This window comes from Podarcis cretensis, assembly GCF_951804945.1.
Source record: "Podarcis cretensis genome assembly, chromosome: 3".
In the NCBI taxonomy this organism is placed as follows: Eukaryota; Metazoa; Chordata; class Lepidosauria; order Squamata; family Lacertidae; genus Podarcis; species Podarcis cretensis.
Window position 1 is genome coordinate 58,491,758 of NC_137172.1, and position 20,754 is coordinate 58,512,511.

At 43.7% G+C, this 20,754-nt stretch overlaps 2 protein-coding genes and 1 long non-coding RNA gene across 5 annotated transcripts in view; 1 reads left to right on the top strand and 2 right to left on the bottom strand.

Annotated features, from left to right (window-relative positions):
- Nucleotides 1-822: 822 nt before the first annotated feature.
- On the bottom strand, nucleotides 823-5,049 carry LOC307213577. The gene is made up of 2 exons (XR_013837578.1): nucleotides 3,940-5,049; nucleotides 823-3,460 (listed from the first exon to the last, which is right to left on the bottom strand). It is a non-coding gene; the product is annotated as an uncharacterized lncRNA (long non-coding RNA).
- A 585-nt stretch (nucleotides 5,050-5,634) lies between these two features.
- On the top strand, nucleotides 5,635-13,048 carry ZBTB2 (zinc finger and BTB domain containing 2). Its single transcript, XM_079971540.1, has 3 exons — nucleotides 5,635-5,785; nucleotides 9,443-9,625; nucleotides 10,105-13,048. Exons 2-3 carry the CDS (start codon nucleotides 9,453-9,455, stop codon nucleotides 11,468-11,470), a joined length of 1,539 nt encoding a protein of 512 aa, XP_079827666.1. The 5' UTR covers nucleotides 5,635-5,785; nucleotides 9,443-9,452; the 3' UTR covers nucleotides 11,471-13,048.
- A 2,670-nt stretch (nucleotides 13,049-15,718) lies between these two features.
- The window catches only part of AKAP12 (A-kinase anchoring protein 12), a 63,481-nt gene continuing 58,445 nt past the window's right edge, over nucleotides 15,719-20,754 (bottom strand). For all 3 annotated transcript variants that reach the window (XM_079971481.1, XM_079971480.1, XM_079971482.1), the window contains one exon: nucleotides 15,719-19,601. The gene's annotated coding sequence lies outside the window, so the exon portion shown is untranslated. The remainder of the gene's footprint in view (nucleotides 19,602-20,754) is intronic.

A 20,754-nucleotide genomic window follows, 5' to 3' on the forward strand; every position in this document is an offset into this window, starting at 1 on the left:
GACTGGATTAGGGTTAGGATTAGGGTCAGTGTTGTTTGATGTTTTCTTGTGATTTTATTTGTGGTTGGTTTGCTTTTTTCAATTTGTTGCGTTGCTGCTTTTTCACGAGTTTGTTGGCTTTGTGGTTTTCTGGAAAGTTTCAGCTTTTATTTTGAATGCAGCCCTGTGCCCCCCCCCCCCCCCCGTGCTGAGTGAGGGAAGGCTGGGCCGGGGTGGTGAGTGAGCAGGCAAGGGATGTCACCCCCTACCCTGCCTGCTCCACTTCTGAGAGATCTGAGGGATTGGGCTGCTATGCTAGGGTGCGTTGCTGCTTGCATGGGAACAGGAGCTGGATCGGGGCTGCTCAGCTGGGGAGGTGTAGGCTCGTAGAGGGGTTCACGGCTGCACTCCCCTTAAGGGAGTAGTTTAAAGGAGCCCCCACCACTGCATCAGATCCCCTGCAAACCCGTGAAGGCAGCCAGGCGGAATATTTGCTGGGGTTGGGGAAGGTGGAGGCAGCCCGGAAGCTGCATGTGAGAGCCCCCGCACCACCTGAAGGCAGCCAGGGCTCCTCAGCTTCCAAAAAAAGTTCCAAAACTGGAACAGGTTCAGGTTCCCAGTAGTTCAAGAACTAAGCTATTCAAAAACTGAGGTACCACTGTATTTATTTTTCCCAATTTGAACTGTATTTTTCCCAGTTTGAACTGTATTTATTTTTCCCCTGGTGGCGATTTTCTTGAGTCAAAATGAGAGTTCCCCTAAACTTTTTTTTTTAAAAGCACTGAGTTATACCATAAAATTATATATAAATGGAAAGATAATTTAATGAAGAATGTAATGTAATAACTTTTATGAAGCGTTATTTATTACAACAGTCATAAAGAAGAAACGTGAAACACACAGAAAAAAATAAAATATACAGGTTAAATTGCCGTGTTGGCACTTTGCGATAAATAAGTGGGTTTTGGGTTGCAGTTTGGGCACTCGGTGTCTAAAAGGTTCGCGATCACTGCTATATAGATTCCTTTCTTCATGAGTGTGAAGCACAATTTCCCACCAAAAAAACCCACAAATAAAACATACCGATTAATCACAAAACCACAACCAATACTCAGATTCTGTCTTGTTCTTAATTTACATGTGTAGCTTTATTGTTTTATACCATTTAATTTAAGTAGTGAGGCATGTTTTGGTCTTATGACTGCTTTTACCCAGCAACCAATCACATGCCACAGCATATTTATCATTTCCATACATTAGATGTAAAGCAGCTCTTACACATACAAAGTCTCACATTTCAAAACTCATTAACCAATTGTTAAAAGCAGAACTCATACACTAAAGTCCTGCTAATTTATTTCACATTAATGTGGAAATTGCACAAGCTTACTGACCTTTTGAAACTGCTTTTTTAAAAAGTCTACAATCAGTGCATGAAGGCAAACTTTCATGTTTTGTTTCAGACACCTGGGTATGTACTACATATGAACACTTAAGTACTGGAAGCATAGGAGCCAACTTCTAGGGACCGAGGGCCCATTCGCCTCCTCAAATAAAGTATTTGAGGGCGTCACACCCCTGCAAAGTTGATGGGCACTGCCATTCAAATGGTGTGCGTGTGCCATGTAATGTGATTATGTGGGTCGGGGCTTACCTGCCCCCCTATTCAAGTTGGCACACCTGACTGCAAGCATACCTCAAGGTTTGACAGGTGTGAAGTCACTAGCAGAGCAATCTTAAGTGGGATTGGAGGAAAAACATGGTAGATACACCACCACATCCCAAATACTGTTGGCTCATGCCAGCCAGGCTGAAAAGTGGAGAGAAAGGTTTCTTGAAATTCTTCATGCCATCTCCAGGCTGGCACAACTGTGGGGCCCAAGGATACACAAAGCTTTGGCTCTAAAACTGCCAGTACCCCACCCCTGTGATGCTTACCACTTCAGGGCTTACCACTGGAGACAGCTTCTGCCCACCTGCGTAGCACCCCTCACAACTAGCCGTGTGACTCAATGCCAGCAGAGTCAACTACAGTGCTCAGCCTTCCAACATTGGGGATGGGGTTAGAATTGTATACCTACCTGATATTTAAAAGCTGTTTTTAAGACATGTGTTTACTTGTTACTGTGTGGTTTAACAGAAGTGATTTGGAGTCCGTATGTATATCACTGAAATGCTGTGATAGGCTAGATGAGCACTAAATAATCTTAACAAAACAGAGGTTCTGGGCACAGATAGTTTACTTGCTCAGGGAGATGGGTGTTCAGCCTGTTCTAGATGGGTTTGCACTCTATAGAATAAGATTCAGTCTGGGTGTGTTTATGGATCTTGTGTCTTGTGGTACATAGTACCTTTCATTAGCTGTGAGTGCTGTACCAGCCATAGTCTGGCTTGGACAGAGAGAGCCTGGCTATTCTCCATACTCTGATAAACCACCCAGTATTGTTTACTATAATGAATTATATGTGGAACTGCATCTGAAGACTTGCATGATAGCTACTGATGGTACAGAATACAGCTACCAAACTACAGGCATTACAACATTAGGCTTAAAACCTTCACCAGCTGGTTTGTTTCCAAGCAGAATTCAAGGTATTGATGCAAATTTCCAAAACCATAAACCGGTTTTGAGTACTGGGTTCCTAAAGGACATCCATCAGCCCATCGATTTAAGTCAGCAAGCAAGCCTCTCCTTTCATGAGAGGTAGATGGCAACCATAGGGAAAGCCTTTTCAGAGAGGATGCCACATTTACAGAATTCCCTTTCCAGGAATACCTGCCCTGCCTGTTTTATCTTTTCAGCATCAGGCAAAGATGTTTTTTGTTACCACAGGCCTTTTAAGCTCTGGACTATCTTTGTTTTTATCTACTTATTCTACTCAATCTTACTTTTTACTATTTTATTCTGGGTTTGCACTGTTTAATTGTTTTGAATTGCTCTGGGAACCAGTTGGGTGAGGTGATGTACAAATATATCCAATGCTTATCTTGAGGGCTGCAATGGCCCTCAAGGCATTTCTGGGTGACCCTCAGCAACATTTCACACACACACACACACACACACACACACACACACACCCCCTCAGCCCTCATACTGCCTTCCCCAAGCCAGTAACGTGCAGTGCTGGGCTTTGGGAGGAAGCCATGAATGCTCTGGCAGGGTCCTAGAGTCCTCACACCTCCTTCCCACAGCTGGGAAGTGCTAACTAGGCTTTGGGAAGGAGGTGTGAGGACTCTAGGACCCTGCCAGAGCCTTGCACCTTCTTCCCAAAGCCTGGCTCCTTGCTTAGATGCCTATGGGAAGGGGGTGTGCGGCCCACGGTTTCCATGTCAAAGTTGTCTTGTGGTCCATTTGGTAAAGCTTGACTGCCCTGGTATGGGCACAAGGATGAGACCTGAGGCTACTACCTTACGCACACTTAAGTCCGACTAAATTCTGTGGGAATTTAGTCAGTATAAGCAAGTCAGTCTGAATGAAATACTTACCGTATTTTTCGTCCTATAGGACGCACCGGCCCATAGGGCGCACCTCGTTTTTTTGGGGGGGGAATGAATAAAAAAAATATTTTTCCCCCCAGCCGCGGCTGCCACCCCAAGCCTTGCGCATACCCGCCCGAAGCACGGGGAGCCCTCCGGAGGGCTCCCTGTGCTTTGGGCGGCAAGCTGCCGCCCCAAGCCTTGTGCGCCCGGCGGGACCTCCCTCAGGGCTTGCGGACACCCGTCTGAAGCACGGGGCACCCTCCGGAGGGCTCCCCGTGATTCGGGCGGCAGGACCTCCTGCCGGGCGCGCAAGGCTTGCGGATAGCTTCCTGAAGCCTGGAGAGCGAGAGGGGTCGGTGCGCACCGATGCCTCTCACTCTCCAGGCTTCAGCGAAAGCCTGCATTCGCCCCATAGGACGCACACACATTTCCCCTTCATTTTTGGAGGGGGGAAAGTGCATCCTATGGGGCGAAAAATACGGTAATTTCAAGCCTTTTCAGATCCATTGAACTTATATAATAAAATTAGTGGTATCAAAGAAATGCAAATATTATGTATTAAACATGTATGTACAATGGAGCCTGACACTCCATAACAAAACATTATTAGAACTCCTTTGCCTATGGCAGTTTTTAAACTCCACATCAACTTTCTGGAACCAACAAAGAATAGCTACACACAACAGAACTACACAAAACAGAATCTTCAGTTTTAAATCCTATGGGCTCCTTACATTTTGTAACAAATAACTTTTTTCTCTAACAGCAGGCTTCCAGTAAATACATAAATGCAAATAGAACAGTTTATTAGATCCTGGTTTGATTAAAATTTAGTAAGTAAAATATTCTGAACCTTTTCTCTTAATATCATTACAACATAATATTTGTAACACCTAGCATTGTAGATGTTTGAAGCTTAACAGGAAAGGCAGTGCACAGCTACAGATCATACAGAAGAACACAAATAGCCTGTCTAAGTTGTTACAGGAAGCAATTCAGGGAACAAAAGCAAATTCAGCAATTTTTGAGTATTCCAAACCCATGCCCCAACATGACTGGGGGAAAATATCATAAGTATGTATTATAGCTGCAATCCTACATATTGAGAACTCACTACTGCAATCGCATTTCTTTCTATCTTCAGATATAAGGACACCTATTATTCAAAGCACTAGCAAGCAGAAGCATATTCACTTTGGGACAGATGATGCCATTTATAATTAGGTTAATTCTCATATGCACTATTGTTATCCGGATTTCTCTCCTTTTTTAAAAACACAAAAGGCCACTCAGCAAGTTCTCTTTTTTTTACTGCAGTTCTAGAGTCTCAGCACTCCAGTCGTGCACTGATATTTGACTATTGCCACAAAGCATCGAAGCAATAGCCACATGTAATCAAAACATTTCAACAGGTGCCAAGCCAAACACATGTATTTTTGTACCAATTGTGGCCTATATATCTGTACTGCCAACTATGGCATAGTACTTTTTCAGTTACTTATGACACCACTGGATCCCTTTTCTTAAGGGTTAACTCTCATCTTCAAGCCTTTTTCTCAGTACAACTGCTGATTGCTGATACATTCAAAAAAATTACTTTTTATGTGGCCCTCCATAAACACCTACAAAAATGCACTTAATTTGATATTCTAAGCAAGGCTTAAGTAGCCACTTAAAATTGCTTATTATAAATATTGTAGTGCCAATTCAATCCTCACGTTAAAAATAGTATTGGTCATTAACCCTAGCTGCTTTACTTTCTTACCCTCAAATAAGCGTATCTTATTTTTGTTTTGGCCACCTCATGGCAATTCCCTCCCTCCTATAACTGCTCGGGGGAGAGAACATCGCATGGAGCGAATGTTTGAAGATGCAGTTCTCGCTCCAGTACGCCGCCTATGTCGGTGCATTACACCCCAAAGCAGCCACAGCCGACAGGCCCGGCTTCGTTTTTCCCTCTCTCCCCGCCGTTGCAAATGAGGGCCCGCCCTCCCCGAGCCCGGTGCGGCCTGCGCTTGCTGCTCGCTGGAAGCGGCGCGCGAAAAGGCGAGGCGGGCGGGGAAGGAGGCGAGGGGGGAGGGGTGGCTCCTGCTGCTGTTGCCGCCACAGCGCTCGTCGCCGCCTCCCCTCCCCCTCCTCTCTGCCTCTCTCCCCGGCGGGGGCTCCTCGCCACAGCCTCTCTGCTCCGCTCTCGGTCATGTGACCCTAACGTAACCGGACAGGAAAAGCCGCCGCCGCCGCCGTCTCCGACTCCGTTGTTGCTGCTGCTGCTGCTGCTGGGCGCGCGCCGAGGCGGCGGCGGGGGCTCCCGGAGAGCGCGAGCCAGGTGAGCTCCGTCTGCCCCCCCCCCTACATACACAAGGTGAATCGGGGCGGCGGCGGGGAGGGGAGGGGGAAGCGGCGGCGGCGGAGGCCAAGGCGTCCGGCTGCTCCCCCACCCCGCTCCATGCCCACCATTGTGCTGGCGGTTGGGCTAGGCCAGGTCGGGACCCGAAAGGAGGGAAAGGGCGGCCCGAGCACCTGAGGGGGATTTCGCGACTAACCGGCGGCGGCCTCGAGACGGTGGAGGCTGCTGCCCGCCCCCCGGGGTCGGCGGGTGGGAAGGTCGCCCGGTCAGGACCCGAGGGGGGGGATTTCTGCTCCCACCAGCCCTGGCCCGCGGGGTCAGCGTGCGCTGGGCTCGGTTCGGGCCCCTGGGCCCCTGCTTTCCCCGCTCCCTCCGGTCTCCCTCCCTCCCTCCCTCGGAGCCGCCGAGCTACGCAGCGGCCTTCCCCGCTTTTTCTCTCACCAGCGGCAGCAGCAGCAGCAGCAGCCCGGCCTAGAGAGGGGGGAGGGGCGGGCGCTGAGGCAGCCGCGCGGAGCGGGAAAGGGAGGGGGAGGGAGGGAGCGAGAAGGAGGGAGGGAGGGCGGGGGGGTTGATGGTGGGCGGCTCCGTCTGCGTCTCTTCAGCAGCCTAGGCGGCCCTGGCGACAGCGGCGGATCCCGTCTCTCGCGCGCCTTAGGCGCCGCAGCTCGCTCGCTCGCGCTGCTTACGTCGCCTCGCGCCGCCGTCCGTCCTCGCGTACGCCCCGCCCCCCTCCGGGAGCTGCGTGTACGCGCACGTGGAGACCTCGCGTCGCCGAGGGGAGAGGGAGGGAGCGTGGCGTAGGCGGAGCTGCGGCTGCGAGAGTCCGGGGGCGCGCGCGATGGCTGCGGCGGCTTGGCTTTGCCTGTCCTCTTTCCCCCGCCCGCCCACCGACGGGCAAGCCAATAGGAAACGCCGTCAGCGCAGGCACCCCGTGATTCACCGCGGGAAGCGCCGGGTGAGGAGCTAAAAGGAAGGTTGCGGCGCTCCTCCGCTATTGGTTGCTGTTGATTTCTCTCCGTCCGGCTGTCGCCTATGAGCGCCGCCTGGGAGTCTCGCTGGCTCTTGTGGGTTGTTTAGAGAAGGAGCCGGACGGTCTGCTTCCTTGCCGAGCGAGCAGCCGCTTAGTTTGCAAAATGCTCCTTCCCCCCGCTTCCTTCCTGCCCGGGATGCTGACGGGATTTGCCACTCTTATTCGGCGCCTTAAAGCTCTTAAGTGTTTTATTTCGATAAATTCTAATTGCGCGCAGTAGCAGACGAACCAGGAGCACAACCACAAGAGCCTCAAATTTTTATTTAGTGCCCCAAACCCAATGTCCTGGTCATCTTGGACTGAAAAATAAATCCGTTAAAGGGGGATATTTAACTTTTAAGTTATCACCAGATTCCCTGGGACTCCTTTGTTTTAAATCCAAGTGTTTCAGCTCTGTACATTGGAATAGCAATGTTGTTGTTTAGTCGTTTAGGCGTGTCCGACTCTTCATGACCCCATGGACCAGAGCACGCCAGGCACTCCTGTCTTCCACTGCCTCCCGCAGCCTGGTCAAACTCATGTTCGTAGCTTCGAGAACACTGTCCAACCATCTCGTCCTCTGTCGTCCCCTTCTCCTTGTGCCCTCCATCTTTCCCAACATCAGGGTCTATTCCAGGGAGTCTTCTCTTTTCACGAGGTGGCCAAAGCATTGGAGCCTCAGCATCAGGATCTGTCTTTCCAGTGAGCACTCATTTGCATATAACACCTAATCTAAGGATCTGAGATTCACACCATAAAAGTACAATATAATTTTTAAAAAACCATACATAAAAACAAAACCCTTCCCTTCCACAAACACATTTAAAAGAGTATAGGATGTTAAATAGCCAAAGGCATGGTGGAAGACGAATGTTGTTGCCTGGCGAGAAAAGACCTGTTTTTATGTTGCTGCCCTCTGGACATCTTGTGGAGGAGGCACATGAAGAAGATCCTTAGAAGCTAATCTGTGGGTCCGGGTAGGTTCATATGGAAAGAGGCAGTCCTTGAGGTATTGTGGTCTTGAGCCATTAACGGCTTTATAGGTCAAAATCAGCACTTTGAATTGGACCTGGAAACTAAATGGCAGCCAGTACAGTCAGGCAAGGAGTGGTGTAATAAGCTACAACCATTGCCCCGGTGAGCAACTTGGCCACGGGACATTGTTAATAATCTGGGGTGCAAGACAGCCTAAAAATCCAGATCAAGCTAGTGCCATAATTTAATTAAGGTTTGATGTGTTTAATTTGGCTTGCGTTACAAATTATGTGCCGTGGGAAGTGGTGTATTCTAAGCATCAATAATTACTGTGGGTAAGCCACTAATTAAATTAGGCAGCTTTCTGAAGGTGTGTATCAGGTTAGTAATGCTACCCAATCAACAAGTGTTGATTGAAAAGACTAATTTCCTTGTTTAGGTAAAGGAGGGGGAGGGGCATAGACCATTTGAAGTTCAAAGCCTCAAAAGAGATGTGTGAAAAGTTAATCCCCTTTGAGGTAGGTAAAAGGTAACGGTAAAGGACCCCTTGGCAGTTAAGTCCAGTCAAAGGCGACTATGGGGTTGAGGCCAAGGGAGCCAGTGTTTGTCCACAGACAGCTTTCTGGGTCATGTGGCCAGCAGGACTAAACCGCTTCTGGCGCAACGGAACACTGTGACAGAAACCAGAGCGCACGAAAACACTGTTTACCTTCCCGCCACTCTTGCACTGGTGTTCTCGACCTGCTAGGTTGGCAGGAGCTAGGACAGAGCAATGGGAGCTCACCCTGTCGTAGGGATTCGAACTGCCAACCTTCTGATCAGCAAGCCCAAGAGGTTCAGTGGTTTAGACCACAGTACCATCCATGTCCCTTTGAGGTAATTTGCTTTAGCATAGCAAAGGAGGGACCAGAGCTGAGGCTAGGAAAGAAGCTATGAGGTTAGGGCTGGACTGATGTAATCAGGAAGCAGAAATGAACTGCCAAGCTATGTTGTGCCCTGCAGTGCAAGATAGGCTGAAGAGAAAAGATGGTGCTGAGCTTATTGTTGTTGCTGCTATGGAATAAGCTGACATGTTTTGGGCTGCTGCTGCTGCTGCTGCTGCTGCTGTAAACTTCCTCCATTGTAGGCTCCAGGTTGTATATACAGTATGTGTAAATAAACCCGCTTAACATCATGAAAGAAGGATGGAGCTCTGTAGAGGCACTGGCTGGGTTCACAGTTTGCCCCGCATCGTGTGTTTTTTGCGCACGCACACACACATCATAGTCAGGTCAAAAATTATGAAACCAGTATCATGATATGGACTTCAAACTGGTTTTGGACAATATATTGCCCAGCCCTAGTGACATTACACCACCTGTAACCTCCCCCTCCCAACTCTGCTATATACCCTGAGCTCAGGAACAGGGTCAATCACTGGCCATTGTCTGGTAATTGCACCTTGATTTCACTTTTCCCCAGGGCAATTTCTTGATGTTGGGCATGTTCCCTTCAATACTTCAAATATTATCTAAATTTTACCATTTATTAATTTCTAACATTCACTAGCCCTAGCAGTTATGGGTGCCCTTTTACTCCCAAATTCTGTTTACCCCAGATCTGTAACAGTATGTTTGAGGAAATTGTTTTAAACAAGTATATTTGCTTTACAGAATTTAAAAGATGGATTTAGCCAACCATGGACTGATTCTTCTGCAGCAGCTCAATGCTCAACGGGAGTTTGGTTTCCTGTGTGACTGTACAGTTGCTATTGGTGATGTTTACTTCAAGGCACACAAATCTGTCCTTGCCTCTTTTTCCAACTATTTCAAGATGCTGTTTGTTCATCAAAGCAGGTACAGAAGTTATAAAATAATACACTTTAAAAATGGTATTTAGTTAAGGTAAAATAGTCTGAAGGAATTAGAAAGTGTTAAGGCAGCCTAATGTGAGTTGCTTTATAAATCACAATTACTAAACATCCAGCTTCATCCACAAATCAGTTAACCCTATTACAGTACTAATCTTGTGGATTTCACTCCTAACTACTTTGTGGATCAAGTTCATGAACTGCTGCCCTGAAGGTATATATTCTGGAATAAATTAGATCACATTTTTCAGACACACACACACACACACACACACACACATATATATTGCAGCAGTAGAAGTAATGCCTAAACCATGATAACAGATTTATTTTATTTATATGAACATGTCTAGGATTGCATTCTTGTATACTTAAAATTGTGCACTTAGTTTTATACTTAAATTATTGTAATCCTTCAGAAGCATTTTATCTTCCTCTTTAATACTGTTTTGAAATTTCTTTCAGTGAATGTGTCCGTTTGAAGGCAACTGACATACAGCCAGATATTTTCAGCTATCTCTTACATTTGATGTACACTGGAAAAATGGCACCTCAGCTCATAGATCCTGTTCGATTGGAGCAAGGAATAAAGTTTCTGCATGCGTTCCCGCTTATTCAAGAGGCTAGCCTTGCCAGTCAAGGAAACTTTACACACCCGGAGCAGATTTTTCCACTGGCATCTTCATTATACGGTATTCAGATTGCGGATCACCAGGCAAGAAATTCCACAAAAGCAGCCGCCACAACTGACAAACCTGTTCGAGGACCAAGGCCACAGTCATCAAGAGCAAATCAAGAACAGATGCATGAAGCCACCCAACTGTCACAGATACCACCACCACCGCTGCCTCAAGTGCCCCCAACAAATATGTCCACTTCAGACCCATTACAGCCTCCATTGTCTCCTGAACTGGTTTCTACTGCTCCTCATCCTTCTCCTCCAGGTGATGAAAACAACATGGAAGCCTCCTCCTCAGATGATCAGCCTGCTTCTCTCACAATTGCGCACGTCAAGCCAAGCATTATGAAAAAGAATGGAAGCTTCCCCAAATACTACGCTTGTCACCTCTGCGGTCGGCGATTCAATTTGCGAAGTAGTTTGCGTGAGCATCTCCAGATTCACACAGGGGTGCCTTTCTCATCAAGCCAGCACGGGGAAAGTAGCGTTCCTTTATCTCTTTGTAATAACGCTCCTGAAAAAGATTCTATGGAAGTTGCTGAAGCTGGAATGATTAGCGATAGCGAGCTGCAGCAGATCTCGGATTCACCCATCATTGATGGACAACCGCAGGCTGAAACACCGCCACCCTCTGACATTGCTGACATAGACAACTTGGAGCAAGCAGATCAAGAAAGGGAAGTTAAAAGGCGGAAGTACGAGTGTTCCATTTGTGGGCGCAAATTTATTCAGAAAAGCCACTGGAGGGAGCACATGTACATTCATACTGGCAAGCCTTTCAAGTGCAGCACCTGTGACAAAAGCTTCTGCCGGGCCAATCAAGCTGCTCGACATGTATGTCTAAACCAAAGCATGGACACCTACACCATGGTGGACAAGCAGACTCTGGAGCTTTGTACTTTTGAGGAAGGCAACCAAATGGACAACATGTTGGTACAGACCAACAAACCCTATAAATGCAACTTGTGTGACAAAACGTTCTCCACGCCTAATGAAGTCGTCAAACATTCGTGCCAAAGTCAGAACTCTGTCTTTACTCTAGACGAGGATAGATCCATTTTGCTAGGTGGTGGGGATGCTGAAACCACAGAGAGTGACCATTCGGTCTTAGACTCTATCAAAAAAGAACAGGAAGCAGTGTTGTTAGACTGACTGTGAGGCTCATATCATTATTATTTTTTAAGAAAACAGTTTGTCTTACTCATTTTTACTAAACCAATCCTCCTCCCCTCCCCACAACCATAACTACACTGACATGGAAGGAAGTCTGGCTCTGTTCCTTTTTCCAGCAAAAGTATAAAATTAATAAAGGGTGTTGTATCACATTATAACAATTGATTTTAACCAAGAAGAAAATGTATAAGGGTAACTCAGCTAACTATGTGAATAATGCTAAAATGCATCTGTAACATACTCTAAGCGAGTTCTAAGACTGTTTCTATATATATATATATATATACTTGAATGCAGTGAGATGCAATGTGAGAAGAAGACAGAAAGGAAACTAAAATTCTCACGGTTACACACCTATAAGCTGTGTAAAGTTGTCATTTTACAAAAGCTTGGAAATTCCCTTAATGAACCAAGAACACTATTTTAATCCACATGATTATTGTCAAGTGTTTGTTTCCAGGTAACTTCATTGACATTATGTCCATTAAAAATGTATTAAGGCTTGACTCCAAGCGCACTGACTTGGTAGTCTACCCCACTAACTGCAGTGGGACTTAAAACTTCCAGATAAATGTGTTTAGGACCAGATTTTGCTAAAATAGCAGTAATAATGTGATGGCAATCGTTTTATATGCATAAAAATGTATGTATGTGTGTGTATGTACTTCAGGTAAATGCAGGTAAAATGTGTGCATGCACCCTTTCCAAACTGGCCACTGCTTGTAACGTCTCACAAATTGGTCCTTTTTAAAAGCATATTTACATTTGAATTGGTACAGGGTGTATGCATTTTTTTTATCCTGCTGACTAGTAATTGATAATGATGAACAGTGCTATCACCCAAAACGTGAAGGAAATCAGAGATTAGAAGAATTGTACATAGTGAGCCCTGTGCTAAATGTGGGAATAATAGATTTGAGCCTTTATAGTGTAACTGAAAAAGGAAAAACATTGTGGCTTTTTTATTTTATCAAAGCAGCAATCTGAGTTTATGTGATTAACGTAGGAATTAAGGGAAAGGAAATCTGGTCTTAAATAATATTTAGCTACTGGCATCCTCTTGTAACATAGCAAATGGTATAATGATGAAACTATCATGGTTGGTTTTTAAGTAACAGTGCAACATTGAGTGGAAAGCTATAGATTCTTTATGTTCCTTCAATTTGGGCACCAGTCAAAGTGCAGAAAGAAATAAAGGGGACAGTGTACATTCAAGTTTCTGCTCTGGATAGTACCGTATGCAAATTTAAAATCAAGTTGCTGATTTTTATCTTTTTAATATATAAATATAATAATATTCTCCAATAGTATAAATAACCTGAGAGGAGGGAGTCCATTGAAAGGTCAATTGTCCTGGTGGGAAAGTTTCAAGAAACAGAGGCATTCCACCAGAAATGGGGGCAGTGTGTGTTTTGATGGGGGAGAGAGAGGCAGATACAAATCTGCTTTTGTATACATGTTTTATTTGAGTATCATCCTATTTTGTGTCTAGTTATGTTTTCCAGTTTGTAAGTTTTTATACATTATTTTATGGAATAAAAAAGGTATAAAATAAAATTTGATTTTTGTCAAGTCAAAGGTGATTGAATGTGAGCTGATCATATGTACATGCTGTGCAGATCTTAGAAATGGACTCAACATGCAGCACGAGGCTGTTGGGGGCCAAAGCAGCAGGAACAACTGATGTGGGAAATGTGTGTGTTTGCGAGGGGAAAGTCTATGCAATTCGCGATCATGGGCCTCTTATGTCCCCAAATTACTGCACTGCACAGCCACTCTGGAAAGGGACACACAGAATGTAACTGTTCTGTCATGGACCTGTGCTTGCATCAGATCAAGCGTGTGAAGGCATAGAATCAAACTATAAGGCTTTCTCTTTTAAAAGTTGAAGGACTAGAGGTAAGCATGTTCTTAAATAGTTATCAGATTTCATGACTGCAGCTCAGAGTCCACAAAGAAAAAACGTGTAGTCGCCATGTTTAAACAAAATTCCTGATCCAGGAAGCTGCATGTGAAGCCCCATACACAGAGTGTGTCCCCACTGTTCCTACCCTTTACTCCATTATCGTTTGCTTGGACCCCAGAAATTTAAAAAGCACATTGCCTCACTCTCCTGACAGAGCCCCACTCCAGAAAATGTCAAAGCTAGCCTACGTGTGAGCTATACCAATTCAGACTACAAGGACTTGTGTTGCATGTTTAAACCAAGCTCCCTTTAGGTACAACAAGGAATAAGGGGCTAGTTGAGCCCCTTCCTTGCTGTGCTGTTTATAGGAAATAATTTACAAAGTGGCGCAATAAAATACATGTTTTGCCACCTGCAATTTCAAGTGGTACAGGTTGGCTGTTCACCGTAAGGAGCTACTCAGACCCACACAGCCTCACTGAAGTCAATGGCACAAATTACTTGCTGCCTATTACATTCCAGGCTCCATTTAACTTATAAAGTGCTGGCATTAACCTTCACAGCTCTATAAAGAGTTTGGGGCCTGGCTACTTAGAAAGATCACCTGTACCTCTTGGCACCTAACCTTTTAATCAGCTCTGGTTCACTGGTGAAAGAAGTTAAGTTGGTACCATGATGGCTGTATATCTGGAATGCCTTCCACAGGCTAGTTTGAACCCCCCCCCCCTTTTTGATGCACTCTAAAAGATCGACTAGAAGTCTATTAAAAAAAACCTCAGAAGTCCCACTGCTTTCAAAGGGTCTTACACCTAGATAGATGCAAATGATTGCTATCTAAGGGTTAAATTCAGTGAAAAGCCATGGAAAAGTACTTGTAGACTTCCCCAACCCCCCTTTTTCCCTCCCCAAACCTGTTGGCAGTTCAAGGCACTTGGTGAATGGGGTGGCTCGTGGCACAGTGAAGCTTGTGGAAGTGGTGAGATCTAAAAATCAAATGGGCTACTTAAGAGGAGACACTTTTGGGGGGGTGGATTGGGATCAGGGACTGACCACATTCTCAATTTTTCTCTAAATTCAACCCTAAATCACCATTTTAGATGGATTGGGTCAGTGTACGTTTACCTTTAGGTTCAGTGATATGATTATTCTAATTGTAATGTAATTGCCCTTTTGGCATGTTCATAAAGCTTGCAGAGATTGTACCGAGCATCTCTTGTCAAGTCTATTGAGTTGAAATAGCAGGGTTTGTTATGCGATACCCCACCACACTGTTTCTATTGCAAAAGATGTCTGCATGCATAAGGGCAGGATCATAGGCATGCCAAATCCAATTCTTCGTTTATTCTGCATTAATCTAATCTCATTGAATATTTGCTTTGTACTAGTAGGCAGTAAGGACTTGGCTCTCCAAAATCCTTTAGGAACGACAAGCTATTTGAATGACACTGGATTAAAGAAGAACTAAACTGCATAGAGTGCAAATGTTATTGGGACAGATATTATAAAGACAATACTAATGCAAAACAGAAATGTTTCCATTTCTAGATGTTCACATTCTAAGAACCTAAGCTGCTGCACTGTCCAGAAATGTGGATGGGTTATAACTGCTACACCATTGCACAATTAGTGCAATCACACCAGATGCTCTTCTGCAAGTCTTCAGAATTGCTGAACATGCTCCATTGGTAGCAATTTTCATAAATGAAACAACTGCACAAAATCTTACTGTAGCTGCATTAGTGAGGATCATATGGTGGATTGCTTCAACAACGTTTGCTGCCAGTGTATATTTAGCAAGGGTTATTTGCAACAATATCATGAATTCTTTCTATGTAATAAAAATGCAGATGATCACCTGACCCTAAATATATGTACATAAAAGCATGTTCCACTGAGAATTTCAGAGTAACTGTTTAGGATTGCAAAAAGCAAGCGATACTAAAACCCTACAACCACAATTTAGTCTTAAACCAAAATATTTTGGTATTTCCGAGATGCCCAGGGTGCAATTTGGCATTTAAAGCAGTAGGGAATCCCATAGCTTTATGTGCACCTGAAAAAGCTTCTGCAAGTGGTCCTTGTCACAAGCCAAAGCCTGATTTTCCCTTACCCAGTTGGTACATTGCATTCCACCATTTCTTGGGATCAATGGAGTAATGGTGTTATTTCATGGGCCCCTCAGCTTTCAGGAAAAGATGAATGCTAGTTCCCTGGCTAGAAGTTCTCAAAGTTGTTCTTCTCAGGTACAAATCCCATCAGTGTGATGGCAAAGAGACTACAAAGAACAGCAATTATAAGAATGACAAAGGACACAGTGAGCATGAATTGTGTTTGTATTTTATTTAGTCCATGAAAATCTACCTTAAAAACAACATATAAAATCAAAGTATCGGTTAATCCAATACATTGGATTAAGAAGAAACTGCAAAAGCTTGGAGTTGTGGCACAAGCTAAAAGTTTGCAGCCTCGTCTTGAGTATTTCTGAGGCCAAAGCAATACACTGTAACAAAGCAGTATCTGTGTATGGAGACATGCTCCCTGCACCATGGAAAAAAATCTATTGGTGCTTTTGGTTTTTGGAGACGGGTCAGTTAAAAGCAGAAATATTGGTAATGTGATTTGTGTTCTTTGCATTGCTTAGAAAGGCCCTAGATCAGTATTTTTTTAAAAAAAACCCAAGCAAGAACTAAGCGCTTGTTCCCCAACTTCTAGCCAGGTAATTTACATTGTGATTACTAGGTTTTATTTAAATGTTTAGATAACTTTACATATTTATTAACAGCCTCAGAGCTATAAAGATTAGAACCAGGATAACATAGGCCATGCCACTGTTTTATTATTATTATTTAGCTTGTTGCAGCTACTGCAAAATGGCTTTCCATACACACGTTACATTTCACAGCGGGTTTTCCATTTGCTTAGCACTGTAAAACAGGGGTGTGAAATTCACAGGCCCTGTTTTGTGGTCTGCCGGGTGTGAGATAAACTTCTTTCAAGGTCCCCTTCGGCTATGAAAGGTTCATCAAGCATCTACTAAACCCATGACTGGTAGGCCACATGAAGTTCAGGGACAATGACTTTGACAGACTTGTTGTAAAGCACACAATGAAAGTGATCAAAATAGCATTTGGCAATCAGAACAAACTTTCTAATTCATACTCTAACTGGGGAAGCTGCCACTAAGGTGGGGGAGAACCAAAGATTCCCCCAAATAATTTTGGAACACACCATGTTACTGAATGTTTTACACATTTGTACACATTGTAGACACACACATGGAATACATCTAACTGATCCACAAACAAGCGGCTACCTGTATTTCTTTTTTTTCTTCTTCGAGGCCATTGAGCGTTAACCTTCAATACTTTTTAAAGTTTCCATTTTGCACTGAATAAACTAAACTTTCTTACAAATTCATTCATATCAAGAAGTTCATATTTTATCACACTAAGTCCAGAAGGAGGCACGTGCTAACTTGTGTACATACATACACCATCTACTTTTCAGGGAGACAGATTTCTGCGGTGCTATTCACCAGCTCACTGTTTTGCTTAGTAAAGAGGCTTCATGGACTAGCACCCACTAGGAGTGAAAGGGTTACTGGTTTTGATTATTCTCTCCTACCATGTCTTACAAATGTAAGACACATTGATCCCAAACTTGATCCAAACTGAACAAGCAAACTGCTCACAAAAGTGGTGTAATTGTGTGGTGGGGGAGAGGCCATCATTTTGGAGAAAAGTTAGCAGATACATGGAGAGTCTTCAGTTGATGGGCCTAGGGAGGTGGGTTGGGAGAGAATACCTTGCCACTGTTACACTGTGTGTACGGAGCTGCAATCAAGAGATAGGGAGGAGGCTTACTAGCAAGCAGCTGCCATCTGTTCTGGCAGCACTGCTCAATAACTGCCAGTAAAGAGATGGGGGAACCCACCCACCGCAATTTACTATTCAGTACTTCCTGGCCCAACTCATGGGCTAATTTGAAAGCTAAACAATCATCCAGGCTGCCAGTTTGGCAACTCTGTAATCCAAAAGGGTTCAATGATTATACCAAAATGATGTTATTATTTCTTGCACTGTGACACCAGTGGATATTCGTCAGTGAAGGTAGTAATTGAAACTGAAAGAACGGCTGTAGATACCGTACATGTTTAAAGAATGGCAACTCACCTTTCTTATCCACCTAGCTATTTAAAATTATTTCAGTTATATTTTGAAACGAACTGATGTATTAGTGTTTCACTTTTCTGATGTTCAAAGAAACCCTGTTGTCTTTATACCTTTTAAGAGGGTTTATAAAAAGTATTGTTTCATTTTTAATTTTCATAAATCGGCTACTTCATCGCAGAACTGCAAATTTTGCCAATACACTGAGAACATTGCATATTATTATTTTGCATTTTATTAGCAGAGCTGTTCCAGGTAAGTTAGATGAATTTTAAAAAACTCACAACTTTCCATATTCTATTTGAAGAAAGGCAGTATTGTTAGCTAAAAGTATTTCTAAGCTACATTATGCATACAGCAACCACTAGATGGTACTATTAGACCAGTGACATTTCTTTTTTTACTCATTGTGCAGCTCCCCAAAGGTCTTATTTGGCTCACTTAGATAATTTTCAAATAAATTACTATACATGTAGGACAATGAAGCTGCTGAGCCATGCAAGACACAGCTGAGACAGGTACGAAGGCTACAAAGTGCAATATAACTTGACCTTCTAGACATATTTGGTGTCTAGAAGATCAAACACTAGATGCTTTGAATATTTTAATTATCTTTCAATTATTTAGCATTTCAAGCCTGCCCAGTTTTATGCACAACCTATACTGACCAGTACTAAACTCTGCAATTCTCCATTAACGAAACAGAAGAGTGACTCCTGCTCAATGTTTCCTAAATTGTGGGGCTTTTAAAATTATTAATTAAGAGCACAAAGCTCATTATAAGCCAAATTTTTGTTTAAATCACTTTTCAGAAGTCAGAGTTTTCTAAATGTACACAAGCATAATGAAATATACTTTCCTACTGAGGGGACACACATATAGAGCAAACATAATCCTTTACTCATCAAAAACTTTTTGAAAATAAATTGTCTTACTTCATGACATGGATGTTCCAAAAACAGGAGAGCATTAAATGTTATGCTAAAAATTGAACCATCTTTATTTTTCTTGATAGCTTCAAACCAGTTCAGCATTTGCCTAAAGTTATGATGGTATGACAGTTTCTTAAATGGACTAAGGGAAGGCTGAGGAAACATTGATAGGGCTATTTATTTGTCTGGCTTCTAAAGACTTTCCACTTTCCCTTAGAATTAAACTGTACTCAGATAAATGTGAAAGTCAGTGCAGACTTAGGGAGGCTTAAGTACACTGAAATCTTTCTTTTTAAGTACACCTAACGCTCCATTTGAATGTAACTGACATATTTTCAACACACAATGCCATAGTGCTATGCTTATAAAAGGTGATGGAAAATAAAGTCCTGTTTAGTAAACCAGTAACACAACTATTCCAAAGCAAAACTATGCCTTTTGAGTATGACTTGTACCAAATCAAGACCCAATACAACATTGAACATGGTTCTCACACCATTCTACACCATGGAAAGCCAATGCAAATGTATTCTGATCTATCTGTGGCCAACTGTAGCTCACTCACAATTCTTCCCTATTGGTCACATATTTTGTTCCTTTACCAGGTGAGACAAGTGAGATCATTTTCTTTCGTTCTCTTTCTTTCTTTTTCTTTTTCTTTCCACATATAAAGAGGAGGAAATATACATTAAAATCGGATTTTGCTTGAAGATATACACATAAATACACAAAGAATTACAATCCAGTTTTGGAAGCACTGATAAAATGGGGAGCTTGAAAGATGCCAACTTCCTTCCCAGGTTAAGGTATGGATGTCATTTCAGCAAAAGTTAACACTTTCTGTCCCCCACTCCAACTCATCAGCAAAAAAAAATATAAAAGAATATTGTGAAGAGCAAGTGTTGACAATCAATAGTAAAAGATGACGGTTCAAGCTCCTGATGGTATCTCAGGATTGTCAGGTATATTTCTCAGAATGACATCAGACATCTGTTCTCTGTTCCAAATCAGTGACCTTCAACCCAATTAAACAGAATCCATTATCTTCTGCTGCTGCTTCAGGAACTGGTCCCTCCAAATATAAAGACACAACTTTTCCAGAACTGTGGAAACAAAAGTAAAGAAAAATCAACAAAATCTTGCAGCCCGAGCCTTTTATCCAGAGTGATGGCAGTACCATCATATTATAATGGACTTTTTCTATGCACATCATGAACCAAATCTAGATGCCACATCAATGGAAGCAGTCAGTAGTTAAGCATGATGCTGCTATGCAGCGGCTGGCAACAGTGGCACTATGTGGGAAACTGCCCCGGCTGGAGATGACTCAGTCATAAGCCCTTTAAGGCAGGACAGACTAACCGTTCACCAACCTAAGGTAGCATTAAAAAGGGGCTAATGGTGTGTTTTTCAGCTTGGGAAAGTTAGCAAAATCTCATGACGTAAGCAGCGTACAATGGTACATCGGGTTACAGACGCTTCAGGTTACAGACTCCGCTAACCCAGAAATAGTACCTCGGGTTAAGAACTTTGCTTCAGGATGAGAACAGAAATCGTGCTCCGGCGGTGCGGCGGCAGCTGGAGGCCCCGTTAGCTAAAGTGGTGCTTCAGGTTAAGAACAGTTTCAGGTTAAGAACGGACCTCCGGAATGAATTAAGTACTTAACCCAAGGTACCACTGTAATTTATTCCTGCCTCCAGCACCCCGCTATAAGGCCAGACTTCCTCAAACTCGGCCCTCCAGATGTTTTGAGACTACAATCCCCATCATCCCTGACTACTGGTCCTGTTAGCTAGGGATCATGGGAGTTGTAGGCCAAAAACATCTGGAGGGCAGAGTTTGAGGAAGCCTGTATAAGGCTGAATTGTTAACTTTCCCTTGCCAGAAGAAAAGGAGAATGCAGCAGTGCAATAGTGGGGAACCTGTGACCATCCAAATGTCGGACTACTGTACAACCCTTACTTGGTATTTCACCATGCTGGCTGAAACTGAAGGAACTGAACTCCAATAACATCTGGACAACCACAGGTTCATCTTCCCTGCAGTAGTCGGTAAGCAAAAGAAGCAGGCAAGCAGTGATTAGCTTTAATCGGTATTTTGATTTGTCCGATAGTTTGCCTGTGATAGGTATGCTCTAAGCACAGCTGAGAATATGCGGTTGACTCCTCTTTTTACATTAAGAAACCTATTGGGAGGTAGCCAATAGGTTTGGCTGCTATCTCACTGGATCTAATTATTGTGCCAGAGAGGACGTGG

Excerpts from the sequence above, each read along its gene's own strand:
- ZBTB2 (XM_079971540.1), top strand. The coding sequence starts at position 9,453 with ATGGATTTAGCCAACCATGGACTGATTCTTCTGCAGCAGCTCAATGCT. Across the intron at positions 9,626-10,104 it reads CTGTTTGTTCATCAAAGCAG|TGAATGTGTCCGTTTGAAGG; the intron begins GTACAGAAGTTA and ends AATTTCTTTCAG.